Below are 12,920 nucleotides of genomic sequence, written 5' to 3'. Positions count from 1 at the left end.
TTAGAAAGTCGTAAGAGGTAACGTGTTCCAGTTGTTATACACGGTGTTCCACTTGGAATACGTTTCTCCTTTGGGATTCGAGTCAACTTCCAATGTCGCGTTGATGTTGAGGTACAGCAGGTCCCCCGCTTGTGCTTTGGGCCACTTCAAGTTCTGGAGAAGGTCGTCATCTTCTGGGGTCGGGTCTCTAAATAATTTTGGTGGATAAAAATGTACTAACCAAGAGCACTTTTCCAACGGTACTTACAGAAATTTCGCAAAATTCGTCCATAGCCTGACCATCCTGCTTTTTACAAGCAGGTCGTTGTCGGTAGGGATTCGTGCGCTCAAGAATTGGCGATTGAATAGGTAACCCAGTTCGTCACTGTGCTCCGCTTGTCCTTCAGCACCTACGCGCATGCGTCAGTATCTGATTTCGAAAATCGATCGTCACGCACTCACCAGGTATATTCAGATGCGATCGACTGGGGTTTCCGTTGTAGGAAAACTGATATAGAAGTACACGTCCACGTATTGAGCCTGCAACTCAGCTTGCTTTCTCACCCCACGATTGAACATGTCGTCGCTTTTAAACTATGAGAAAAAATGAAATGTCAAAAAGCCATAGAGTAGTAGTTCCCAAAGTGAAAAAGTGACCCAGGTGGAGCTATAGGGGTACATGAGAATACGGTAGAAATGTAGCTGCAAAAAGTCTGGGACCTGGCGCCCTAGAGACAGGGAAAAAGAGGGCGTTAAATGTTTGATAACAATCCAAGTTGCCAAGTTGTACTCTCTCTAACATGTACGTATTTCCACATTTAACACCTAAAGAACAGACTTTACATGTTTAAATTCAACCCATTGTTTTTTTTTATTTTGATTTGATGTTTATGGGAAACCAATATGCATTTTATGCTTGTCGGTTCTTGTTTTTGACAATTGAGATGCAAAAAATATTACTGCAGGAGAAGTAAAACAATAAGCTACAAGAAAAGCAGGTGAGTTATTTGAAACCACTATGAAAAGATGAATGAAGTGGTGGTCTACAGGGCCAGAGAGCAAATAATTAGAGAGAATTTTTTTTAATTCTAGGTTCAGTGATTGGATTGAGATGGTTTTACCGCACGTTAAATGAAACAGTTGATAACCAATGACTTTTGGATCAGATGGTGATGCGATAATTCACTAAGATCGGTCTGAGTAGGTTTTCAGTAAACTCAATGACCCAATGTTACATCTGATTTTGTAGTAATGAGAATATCTAACGATGCGAGGTTACTATCAGTTTCAAATTCAATGGTAACTGTGTGTTGTAATCCTGATGAAACTGGAAAATCATCTTTCCACATATTTAAATCAAGTGGGAAAAAATTTTTCTGGAATAACAGAAAGAGGGGTTTGTAAAATAGAACGTTATTGTGCAGAAAAAATAAAATAAAAGGGCTTTTCGACACCGTATAGGAGTGTAAGTAATTTAAAGGCTTTCTTGAGCGCCATTAAGAAAGAGAGAATATATTAATTGGAAAATATATTTGGTTATACCATAGTACCCCTAGATATATTTTCTGGTGCTGAGATAAATAATTGAAAAAAAAAATAGCGACTCACCTTGATCACCGCGTACAAGTCATCGCTAAAGCTGGAACTATCGTTTAGGTACATGTCGCGAATATATTGGATGATTTCTGCCTCGTCCGACTTGTTTCTGGGCTCAAAGTCGTAAGGGTAAATGTACCCCGTCTCGTTGTCCAGCTTTTTCGCTTCCGCCCTGATGATATCGAAAGCTGTAACGAAACATTGCGTTTTATATCCAAAGAACCCCTGATTGCTATTTTTTGATTATTTTGGGACCTTTTGAGTGGGTTATAGGCGGTGTTTAGATATTTTATGATTTATGGTACCTTTTTTTTAATGAGGTAGCAGTGCAATCGGTGTATGTTCTATAATACTAAAATATAGTAATATTATGATTAGTAAATAAAAATAAAGAAAGTAAATAAATAAGAATATGTTCTTATAAATAAGATCATATCCTTATCTATTCACATTATTAGTAAATAGAAAAAAAGAAAGTAAATAAATTAGAATATGTCCTTACAAATAAGATTATACTCTAATTTATTTACGTGATTAATAAATGGAAGTAATCCAAGTAAATAAATAAGAATATATACTTATAAATAGGATTATATTCTTATTTATTTACGTGATTGGTAAATAGAACTAATGAAAGTAAATAAAGGAGAATATGTTCTTATACATAAGAATATGTTCTTATAAATAAAATTATACTCTTATTTATTTACATGATTAGTAAATAGAAGTAATGAAAATAAATAAAGAAGAATATGTTCTTATAAATGGGATTACACTCTAATTTATTCACGTAAAAATAATAAGAATGCATTCTAATAAATAATTTTTTATTCTTATCTATTTACATGATTAGTAAATGAAAATAAGCAAATAAGGTTATAATCTTATTTATTTACGTGATTGGTACATAGAACTAGGGAAAGTAAGTAAATAAGAATATGTTTTTATAAATAAGATTATACTCTTATTTATTTTCGTAATTAGTAAATAGAAGTAAAGAAAGGCAATGATTATATTCTTATCTATTTACATGATTAGTAAATAGAAATAAAGAAAGTAAATAAATAAGAATATGTCCTTACAAATAAGATTATACTCTTATTTATTTACGTGATTAATAAATGGAAGTAATCAAAGTAAATAAATAAGAATATGTTCTTATAAATAAAATTATACTCTTATTTATTTACATGATTAGTAAATAGAAGTAATGAAAATAAATATAGAAGAATATGTTCTTATAAATGGGATTACACTCTAATTTATTCACGTAAAAATAATAAGAATGCATTCTAATAAATAATTTTATATTCTTATCTATTTACATGATTAGTAAATGAAAATAGGCAAATAAGGTTATAATCTTATTTATTTACGTGATTGGTAAATAGAAGTAGGGAAAGTAAGTAAATAAGAATATGTTTTTATAAATAAGGTTATACTCTTATTTATTTTCGTTATTAGTAAATAGAAGTAAAGAAAGTCAATGATTATATTCTTATCTATTTACATGATTAGTAAATAGAAATAAAGAAAGTAAATAAATATTAATATGATTTTATAGATAGGATTTTATTCTTATATAAAACACTAAAGAAAAATATGTTCTTATAAATAAGATTATATTCTTATATATAATATTATAGTAAGGAAAGTAAGTAAATTAGAATGGGTTCTTAAAAATGAGAAGACATTGTTATTTATTTTCGTGATTAGTAAATATGAGTCAGGAAAGTAAAGACAAGAACATATTCTTTTTATTTATTGAGTACTCACTGAACATGAAAAACAATGATTCTTCCGATGTGTGTCCCGCGAGGTACGGTACCCGATTGAAGTCGCCATTGCTCAGGAGTTCGTAGGGACTCTGATACAAGAAAGCACTGTCGTGTTCCACCTCTATCGTCGGCGCTAGGTAGTTCTGGAATGACATTTCAATTGTTGTATTACTGTATTGCTTTAATTTATTTGTAACACCTAGTAATAATATCATCCAGAATAATATCATCTGTGATCTGTGTGATACATAAATCTCTAGGCGATTTTCGATAGAGGTCAGTTGAAATGGAAATGGAAATGGTCGTTTTGGTTTCACAAAACCGCATTCACAGATAGATATGGCCCGTAAGAAGAAATAGCGAGAGATTTTTTGCCAAAAACATGGGCTATTGAGGATAAAAATGGAACTTTTCTGTAAAATAGTAATAAATAGTAAAACGCAACAACAAGGCGACAGGTGATGATTAGATCACATGAAAAATTATTAATAAATTAAGCGACAATGGAGTTAATACCATAATATGGAATATCGGAATTTGGCCCAAAGACTGAACAACATCGATTATGATTTCGCTACACAAGAGAGTAATGTTCCTTATAGAATATAAGCAGACTAACCAAATGGGCTTTCCAGATCTCTCGATCAACTTAATAAAAAATCATTACTTGGAAAATACCGCTTCAATAAAAATATGCTTACTCATTTTAGGTATTCAGACATTGATGCGTTTTTAACATCTATAGCGAAGCAGTAATGAGCAACTTCTTAGATAAGTGGGAGGGTTGAATTCCTCTAACATCATGCTGATGATGATAGCTTTGCTGCAAATGAGGAAGAAGGGCGGTTTTCTTAAACACGGTAGAGCAGAAGAGTGAGAAGTTTGTTAGAACAATAAACAGAACCAAAACAAAACTAATGATAGTGAATTAGCATAACATCTGCTTGATGATCTTCAAAGGGTAAGCACATTTATATATCTGGAGTCAACAGTAAACAACATAAGGGAGTGTGTAGAGGAAGTTAGAAAAATAAGCTTTGGCCAAGAGTGCGATGTTGAGACTTTCCAAAATATGAAAATACGTAATCAAAAATACTAAGAGCTAAGGAACAAAATATGTGCTAGAACAGATTGTATACAATTCTCTCTACCGTGAGGAGAACCAATCAGTCGATACTGGAAGATATAAGTGACAATATAGACAGGCTTATAGCGATGCGAGAAGTGCAGTCACAGGTCACAGATCAAGTTCTTGTTTCGCCAGACGCATGCTTGAGAAATATCGATGACTAAGGAAATAAACAGAGAGTGCTCCTATGGATTCAATTTTCCATATACCTCTAAAAGGCCCATAGAGTTTCGGCAACCCTCAACGATGCATTTGTCTTACTTGTGATACTGTCATCATGAGGTAAGGAGATGTTATTAAATTTAAAGGTACAAAGTGTGGTAAAGATTTGGATAGATCTCGCTCGTCGTCTTTAGGTGAATGGCGATGATGAGGGATTTTACCACTTACGTCTTCCTTTTCCAGGATCTTGTTCAGTACCAGAGAGGCGTTTATGATGGTGGCGGGCGACTGATCTCCCAGGAACTCTGCCAGTTGGGAGCTGTCGTGATTCTCCTCCGATACGCTCTCATCGATCAGATTTGCCAGCTGATAAGCGTACTCCTTCGGGTGCCTGTGTATCGAAAATGGCGTAAGCGCTGACGCGCTTTGACATATCGCAGCCCTGAACAAACCTGTAGATCCCATAACCACATAGTGCAAGTTCTCCTTGTCGTTTGGGTCACTTACCGGCAGATTTTTTGCTGACCACGTGGAGTCCGCAGGCGCTTCCCCCCGCACTCTCCCCGAAAATGGTGATTTGTTCCGGATCACCACCAAACGCGGCGATGTTGTCCTTGATCCAACGAAGGGCGAGGACTTGGTCCTTCAGGCCCGCATTGCCCGGTACTACGAGGTCTTTGGTGGACAGAAATCCGTAAGGACCCATGCGGTATTGGAAAATGGCGACGATCACACCTTCCGCCACCATGGGGCTCGGGTCGAAGGCTGCTGGTCCCGCGTTGCCGTTGACGTATCTGCCGCCATGAATGTAAGCCATGATGGGGTAGTTACCCTGCAAATGTAAAGCATAGCAAGCTCTCACAGATTTATTTCCTCTCGCTTCCTATGTGTTTATTGTTGATCCTTTTGGTACAAGTAGCATAGGGAAATGAGGTGTGGTTTCTGCAAGATGCTCCATCAATTTAGAGATGCACCTATCTTTGGAGAGTGAAGGATGGTGTTGCAATGGTACTCTAGCGTCAAATGAGAGAAGCTAAAATTCTTTCTCGAGTAGCAAAGAACCTTCTTTTCTGTAGTGATGTACGTCTGGTTTTTGTTACAGAATATTGACCTACATATCCCAAACAATTCAAATAATTTACTTGTTATAATGGACAATAGATTAGAATTTACTGATCATATGCTACCAGCAGGATCGGTTTGGGCTATTTTAACCTGAAAATGCTTTATTCACATCAAAAAGAAGCCTTTGAAAAGAAAACTCGCGACGCCTTCCATCTAAAATCAAAATTATGGAAAAGCTACTTCGATGACACTTTTGTTTGGTCTCCTGATCAAAAATCTTGTTAATAGAAAATCAAACCTAACATTGGGTCAATATGTATACAGAAAATCTACGCACACAGACCGTCCTAAAACCATCGGTTCTCAACTCTTTTATTTACCACTATTTAAAACTATCTCAGTCCGAATCACTAAACCCAGTAGTAAAACACATTACCTCTGCTTTTCTCTCTAATAATTTCCACATTATAGATATTAAGCGTTCCATCAGACAATAAATTTCACCACAATATTAAATGCAATCCCATACTTGCCACTGTTGTCCTTCCTCACATCCAAAATATCACTGGCCACATATCAAAAGTTCTTAAGAAACATAACGTCAAAACCAGATTTATCTCTTCTCTAAAAATACCACATACTCCATTCGTCAAGGACAAAATTCCATTTGAGATGCCATACAGAGACCGAAACATATCCACTAGGCTCAAAGACATAATAAACTCATGAGCAGCTGAACTACCCAATCACGAAACCGACTATACAATTTCATTCGATAAAACTAAAAACGAACTAACGAAAAATCTAAAGAAATCTATAAGCAACTTAACAATATTAACCGCGACTCAGATCTTTACCTGTCACCAATATGGGAATCAGTCATCCGCCCCCTCAAACAATATATAAGCAGTTTTAGTTAAGCTCTGAAGAAGCCAACAGGATGATTGGCGAAACGTCAGCAATTTCGACTCAGCAAAAACCGACTCAGGAGGAATCCAGAAGTGTTGTAAATAGTATTACAGTAGCCTGTGGGAGTTTCTTTGAAAAATTTTAATAAAAATTGTATTTAAGTGAGCCTCAAAGAATGACTTTTTCAGCTCTTTTTCAAAATACATTTGAAGCCCGTGAAGTACTTTTTCAATTAAATCTTTATTCAAATTTTATTTCTTTTATTTTCTTGTTGCCGTATATTGAGTTAATACACATACTATTTATTAGATTTATTAGTAGGGGGAGGATATCCTTACCGAGATGTTTTCGGAAGGGCTGTATACGTTTAGAAACAGGCAGTCTTCGCCCTGCTTTTCTGGCTGCCTGGCGTAATCGTCGCCTATGCAGTACTTGCCTTCCGTTGTGGCGTTCAAAACTCCCTCCCATTTATCCAATATTTGAGTCTCCTGGAACCTGAGTTCCCCAATTGGTGGCACTCCATAGGGTATCCCCAAATAGGCGTAGACGAGAGGATCGTCGGGGCCGCTAAACCTAAACCCTTGCAATTGACCGTGTTGGGTTGTGACCAGGGCTGCTCTCTGAAATTTGAAGGATGCGACCTTGACCTCGACCGAGGAAAAAGTAGAAAAAACTATGTAATCCGAAACCGTGTTTTGGTTCAGCTCTAACACGAAATTTTGCTATCAAAGATTGAAGCGATTTTATCGCTATCGTTGTGAAACCCGATACTGGTTCAATGGGCTTAATTTTTTATATATAAATTGATAGTTAAAGAGTACAGGGTGGCTCAAAGAAGCCCGACGAATAAAACATGCATTTTTTTAATATTTTTATTTTTCTATTACTAGCTTCCACACTTGCAAAAAAAAATTCGATTGGTTCGTTATTTTTAAGGGTAGATCACTCATATTGAAAAATCTCGATTTCCTTAAAGGGCACACCAATTATACAATTAATTTTTCTAAAACATCTTACACAAACCTACCACTTTGGTTAAGTCTCTCATATACGTATTTTTAATACTTTGGGATTTATTTTAACTTTTCCAATGTAAGACTGCTGCTATAACAATTTTTTACCCGACGACTCAGTAAATAACTTTATAAAATTTATTGTTTTGTTGGTAAATTAAAAAAAAACTAAGTATGGATTTTTCTAAAGCTAAATTATTTATATACCAATTCAAATTCCTTTGTATAAATCTTATGGATTATCTTCGAGTAATGTTAATATCAAAAATAATGCGCTATTTTCTTTTTTTTGTAAAAACTACCATTTCAAAATAAAAGTAAAAATATTAAAGTTACATTACATTAAGTTTAGGCATATATTGTTACTAATAAAAAAAAAGTGAAACCATTTTAAAACTTATTCAATAAAAATTTGTTCTATTAAAAAAAAATGTTTTATTCGTCACGATTTTTTTAGCCACCAAATAATTTTAAACTGTGCATCTTATAAATATTTACACTTTAATTGTATTTACCGCTTTCTTATAACTTTTGAAACTAATGAGATAATGCACTTTACTCTATGCTTGACTCACCCTGTATGTGTATGCATGATACATGATATAGATGCAGCTTCAGTATCATGATAAAACTTTATCTTCTTTTAAATATATATCTTAGTAGGCTGTGAAAAAAAAAATTGAAGTCTTGCGTCAAATAGTTTTTATTGACAGAATTTTAAGCAAGACGTGTCCAAAAAAATGTCGCACATAATGCAAATTGAGTATCAAGCAGTCATAAAGTTTTTGACAAAAAAGGGTCAGCATTATTAAAGAAAGGCTGGATGGTGAGTACGGCCAAAGTTCTCCTTCGTATTCTGTAGTGAAAGAATGAGCAAAACGTTTTCGAATGGGGCAGCAGTCCTTTGAAGATGATTCAAGAACTGGTCGACCAGTGGAGGTCATAACGGAAGATATTGTTGCGGTTGTGGAAGAAGTTGTATTGAGTGATTGACGTTTAAAGGTCAAGGAAATCTCAGAAATTACTAAGCTTTCTGATACAAGTGTTCGTCGAATCCTGTATGCAGGTATGCATAAGATTAGTGCAAGATGGGTTCCTAAAAACCTTTCGGCTATTCAAAAACAACGCCGTGTCGAGTGTGCGCGATCTTTTTTGAAACTCTGTGGGTCGGAACCGAAGCCTGTGATAGATGGAACTATCGTTCTCTACTATGACCCTCTATCGAAAAAAGAATCAATGGAGTGGCGTCGTAAGGGTGAAGCACCTCCAAGAAAATTCAGAATCTGCCAGTCAACAAAAAAGGTGATGGCCACGATGTTTTGGGATTGTGAAGGAATTCTTCTGATAGATTTTACAGAAACTAATATCACTGTCAATGGTAAGTATTACGCAACATTGTTACATAAATTGCGAGACTACATACGTGTAAAACGTCGAGGAAAACTGCGTGCGTCTTTTGCACGATAATGCACCTGTCCATACTGATGGTGTTGCGCAAGCTGCCATTTCAGAGTGTGGGTTCCAACAGCTAGATCATCCTCCCTATAGTCCAGATATGGTCCCCAGCGACAATTATTTGTTTGGATATTTGAAAAAGAACTTACGTGGACCGCGGTTTAACGACGAAGTTGAGTTAAAAGAGGCTGTTTTAGCTCATTTTGCAGACAAACCAAAAGAATATTTTTTAAAGGGCTTGAGTTGTTAATGAAGAGATGTAATAAGCGTATTGGAGTTAAGGGGGATTATATTGAAAAATAATAAAAAATTGTAGCACTACTTCGTTTTTTTCATATTCAGGCAGGGAAATTTTGGCGCTGTCCTCGTAGCATAGACAATTAAACTTGGAATCCACCATGCTTGAGGTAAATAACAGTTTAGTATATAATTAGTTAGGAATTTTATAGTGTACTGAAATGTTTTGTTAACAAACGAAGAAGACAAATAGCCCAAAACTCGTGCTTGGGATTTACTTTTCTTAAGACGTAGGCATCAGAAGATGTCTTACAAACTTATATTGACTTTTAAAGCCTGAACATGCGCAAAAGGACAATGTTTTGTTTTTTATCATTTACTGTTTATGGTTTTTGTTATTTATAAAATAATAAAAACCAAAACTCCAAAGCACCTTCATAAAAAGCACGCTGAATTTTAACGTCTAAGAAGATATCTTCCCATTCGATTCGAAAATTGATGTATTGTTTTCATGGACAGAATAATATTTTTGGTTATTTAATAAGATTAATGTTAGTAATAATAATAATAATAATAATAATAATAAATAGCCTTTATTAAAACACGACAAAAGAATATACCACAAACATGGATCTATATTTTTAATGTATTACAATAGTTGTGTTTGCCTCTTTACTTTTTACTTTTTTTTGTTTAGCATTGCAAAGGAAAAAATTATACGTTGTCAAAAATTATTTTCATATGTTAAAAGCATTTTATAGATAACAGAAATATTTTTTGTAAGAAATTAAATATTTTCTTTTTTAAAATTTTGATTTATACATCATTTAATTGTTAATTGTTAAAATTTATATAACGTTTCCGCCTTATACTCAGCGTTAAATAATACATCATTCAATTGTTGACTGTTAATATCACTCTAATAAAAATTTATATTATGACTTCACTTTATATGCGGCCTTTGTTTATGTGTCATATAACTAAATTGTTACAAACTTACCGCTGCACCGAGAATGCTTAGAGAGTACAAAAGCAACAGCTTCATTTCTAAATTGTTATAGACGAGTGTTGTTTTTGATTTTGTGTTTCTATGCTTTTATAGCTCTCGGAATCATTTTATCAGTTCTATAAATTAGGCAATAGAATTAAGCTTCCACTCCATCAAAACGAGCGTTTTCAATTGGCCACGGATCGAATAAAAAAGAATTTTACGATGCGATTTTTTAGTATTTTTAGCAATTTTTAAGAATATGTTTCTTATAGAGTGTGATCTCCTCTGCAATATACTTTACTATATGGGGTTTGTTACAGCTCGCGCCGTTTTCCCTCTCTCAACCAGACTCTCCATTCATCTTTGTCATTCCAATCTCCGTCTTCCAGCCCCCTTTCCTTCATGGCTTCATCAATTTCATCCCTCCACGATCTTCTGGGTCTTCCTCTCTTTCTACGTCCCATAGGGCTCCACTCTGTGATTTTCTTTATCCACCGTCTATCGCCACTTCGTCTGACATGACCATACCATTTAAGCTGTTTTTCTGCTATTGTAGTTAATAAGTCTTTTTCTACATTCATTTGCCTCTTGATTTCTGCGTTACGTATTCTATCCATGCGTGTTCGTTGGCAACACCTTCTCCAATATTCCATTTCGACGGCGGTTACTTTAGATTTGTTCTTTTTGTTCAATAGCCAGGTTTCTGCTCCGTATGTAATTATACTTTCTACTATTGTCTTAAATATTGTTGTTTTTGTTTTCTTTGTTAATTTCTTGTTCCATATAATGGAGTTCAGTTGTTTTATACATGTTCTACCCTGACCTAGTCTAGATTTGATTTCTTCTTCTGTTGATCCATCTTTTGTTATTATATATATATTATAAATTTGTCTGTTGCTTTTACGGTTGTGTTTTCATCTATTTCTAAATCTTCGATTTCCCCTTCTTTTGTTGTTAGATATTCTGTCTTTTCGAAGTTTATTTCCAAACCTACCTTCTCATATTCCTCTTTCAGCTTTCTGAGCATGTAACTCAAGTCGTCTTCATCCTGGGCTATGACCACCTGGTCGTCGGCAAAGCTTAGGGTGTATAAGTGGTCGTCGCGTACTGGGACTCCCATACCTTGACATTTTCTTTTCCATATACTTTACTATCATGGTAAAAAAGAATTTATTTGAATGTTTTTCGATATATTAAGAAAAATTACTTATGAATAAAGCAACAAAAAATCTGTAGAAATTTTCTTTCAAGTGGAAACCCATGGCGGGTTTGACCTTCGACACTAATACACGCGTGTTCTTTATCTTGTTTTTGATAGTTATTTATTTAGTATTGTTGATAGGATCGCCGATTAGATCGTCAAAAACAGCCGCACTTTTTTATATCGGGATTTTTTGAATTCGCGATATGCTTTTTACGACGAAAATTTCTCGAGATATAAATATTTCAACAGCTATGGTTCCGGGTCCCCAGTCACAAGGCTCAAATGGAATGTTAATAACAAGATTGCTTTCGAAAAATCGTCGGTGGGCGAGGGCACGTTTGTCGCAAATAGCGCGCATCAGATTTTCATTTTAAAAAGAAGGCAAACATCGATAAATATTAAAATTTGCACGAATGATATTTTTTCAAATATGTCGCGTCCCCTATAATTGACGAAACCTGAAACTCTCTCACGATACGATTCTGTTCAAATAAAATTATCCCATCTGTAACAGTTGTTTATTTATCGCCAATAATTTACCCACGAAAACGGAGATTTTTAGGATACTTTACATTTTTTGCCTATAAGCGACACACTCTGTACATGATTTAATCTGTATTCGAGGTAGTGGTCATAGCTCTGGATTTTCCACGTTTCCTGGTTCAAGAATTTATTGAAAATTGTAAATGATTTTTGAGAAAATAAGTTTTTCCTGAAACCATGCAGTGCGTTGTAATAATCAATGACGTCATCGCGTCTTGACAGCCCCCGAAATAACGATTTCAATATAGATTTTTTCAAATATCCCGAGCAGCCTACGTGATAGACGAAAACTGCAAATACAAAATTTGCAGCTCTTGATGCGGCCGATTTTTGATTTGCGGTTAATAATTTACTCTGTACTCTGGTTCACAAAACAGTCGAAAATCGCGAAAAAAGGATGGATACCGGCGCCGGATCAGGGCCATTACCTATAAGCTTATGTGCCCCGTGAAGGGTTAAAAAGAAGGTAAATTTCAATTTTGTAGCTCCAACGGTTCGAAAATTATTCAGGAAAAACAAAAGACGAGTACTGAGAACGGAGAATGGACAGACAAAAAAAATTTTTTTTCGACGGTGATCATTTCTCTATCAACGGCGATCCCATAGGATCTACCGTTACCGAGATATAAAATTTGTATATGAGGGCAGATACTTGTATTCGGAGCATTTGTTCCGGAAGTACTTAGTAATAAGAAAAAGTCTAGCGATATATGTGCATTTTTAGTGATTTCAATTCGATAAAAGGTTGTTGTCCATAAAATCTTTCTCTTACTAATACGTTCTGCTCCGACTAAAGAAAGGTTATGAACTAACGTCACTATGTTGCGGATTTGTAAGAAATGGATATGTAACATTCAAT

General features: G+C 34.8%; 1 protein-coding gene across 1 annotated transcript in view; it reads right to left on the bottom strand.

Annotated features, from left to right (window-relative positions):
- The window catches only part of LOC132700829 (uncharacterized), a 28,722-nt gene continuing 15,802 nt past the window's right edge, over positions 1-12,920 (bottom strand). The window contains exons 10-18 of the mRNA XM_060668397.1: positions 6,957-7,238; positions 5,152-5,476; positions 4,873-5,096; positions 3,352-3,496; positions 1,588-1,763; positions 659-707; positions 442-519; positions 248-389; positions 1-187 (exon numbers count right to left, since the gene is read on the bottom strand). Of these exons, the coding sequence (XP_060524380.1) occupies positions 1-187; positions 248-389; positions 442-519; positions 659-707; positions 1,588-1,763; positions 3,352-3,496; positions 4,873-5,096; positions 5,152-5,476; positions 6,957-7,238 (1,608 nt within the window). The remainder of the gene's footprint in view (positions 188-247; positions 390-441; positions 520-658; positions 708-1,587; positions 1,764-3,351; positions 3,497-4,872; positions 5,097-5,151; positions 5,477-6,956; positions 7,239-12,920) is intronic.

The sequence above is a fragment of the Cylas formicarius genome, unplaced genomic scaffold (assembly GCF_029955315.1).
Source record: "Cylas formicarius isolate icCylForm1 unplaced genomic scaffold, icCylForm1.1 PGA_scaffold_4__25_contigs__length_36172078, whole genome shotgun sequence".
In the NCBI taxonomy this organism is placed as follows: Eukaryota; Metazoa; Arthropoda; class Insecta; order Coleoptera; family Brentidae; genus Cylas; species Cylas formicarius.
This window is presented reverse-complemented; position numbering and strand designations above follow the sequence as displayed.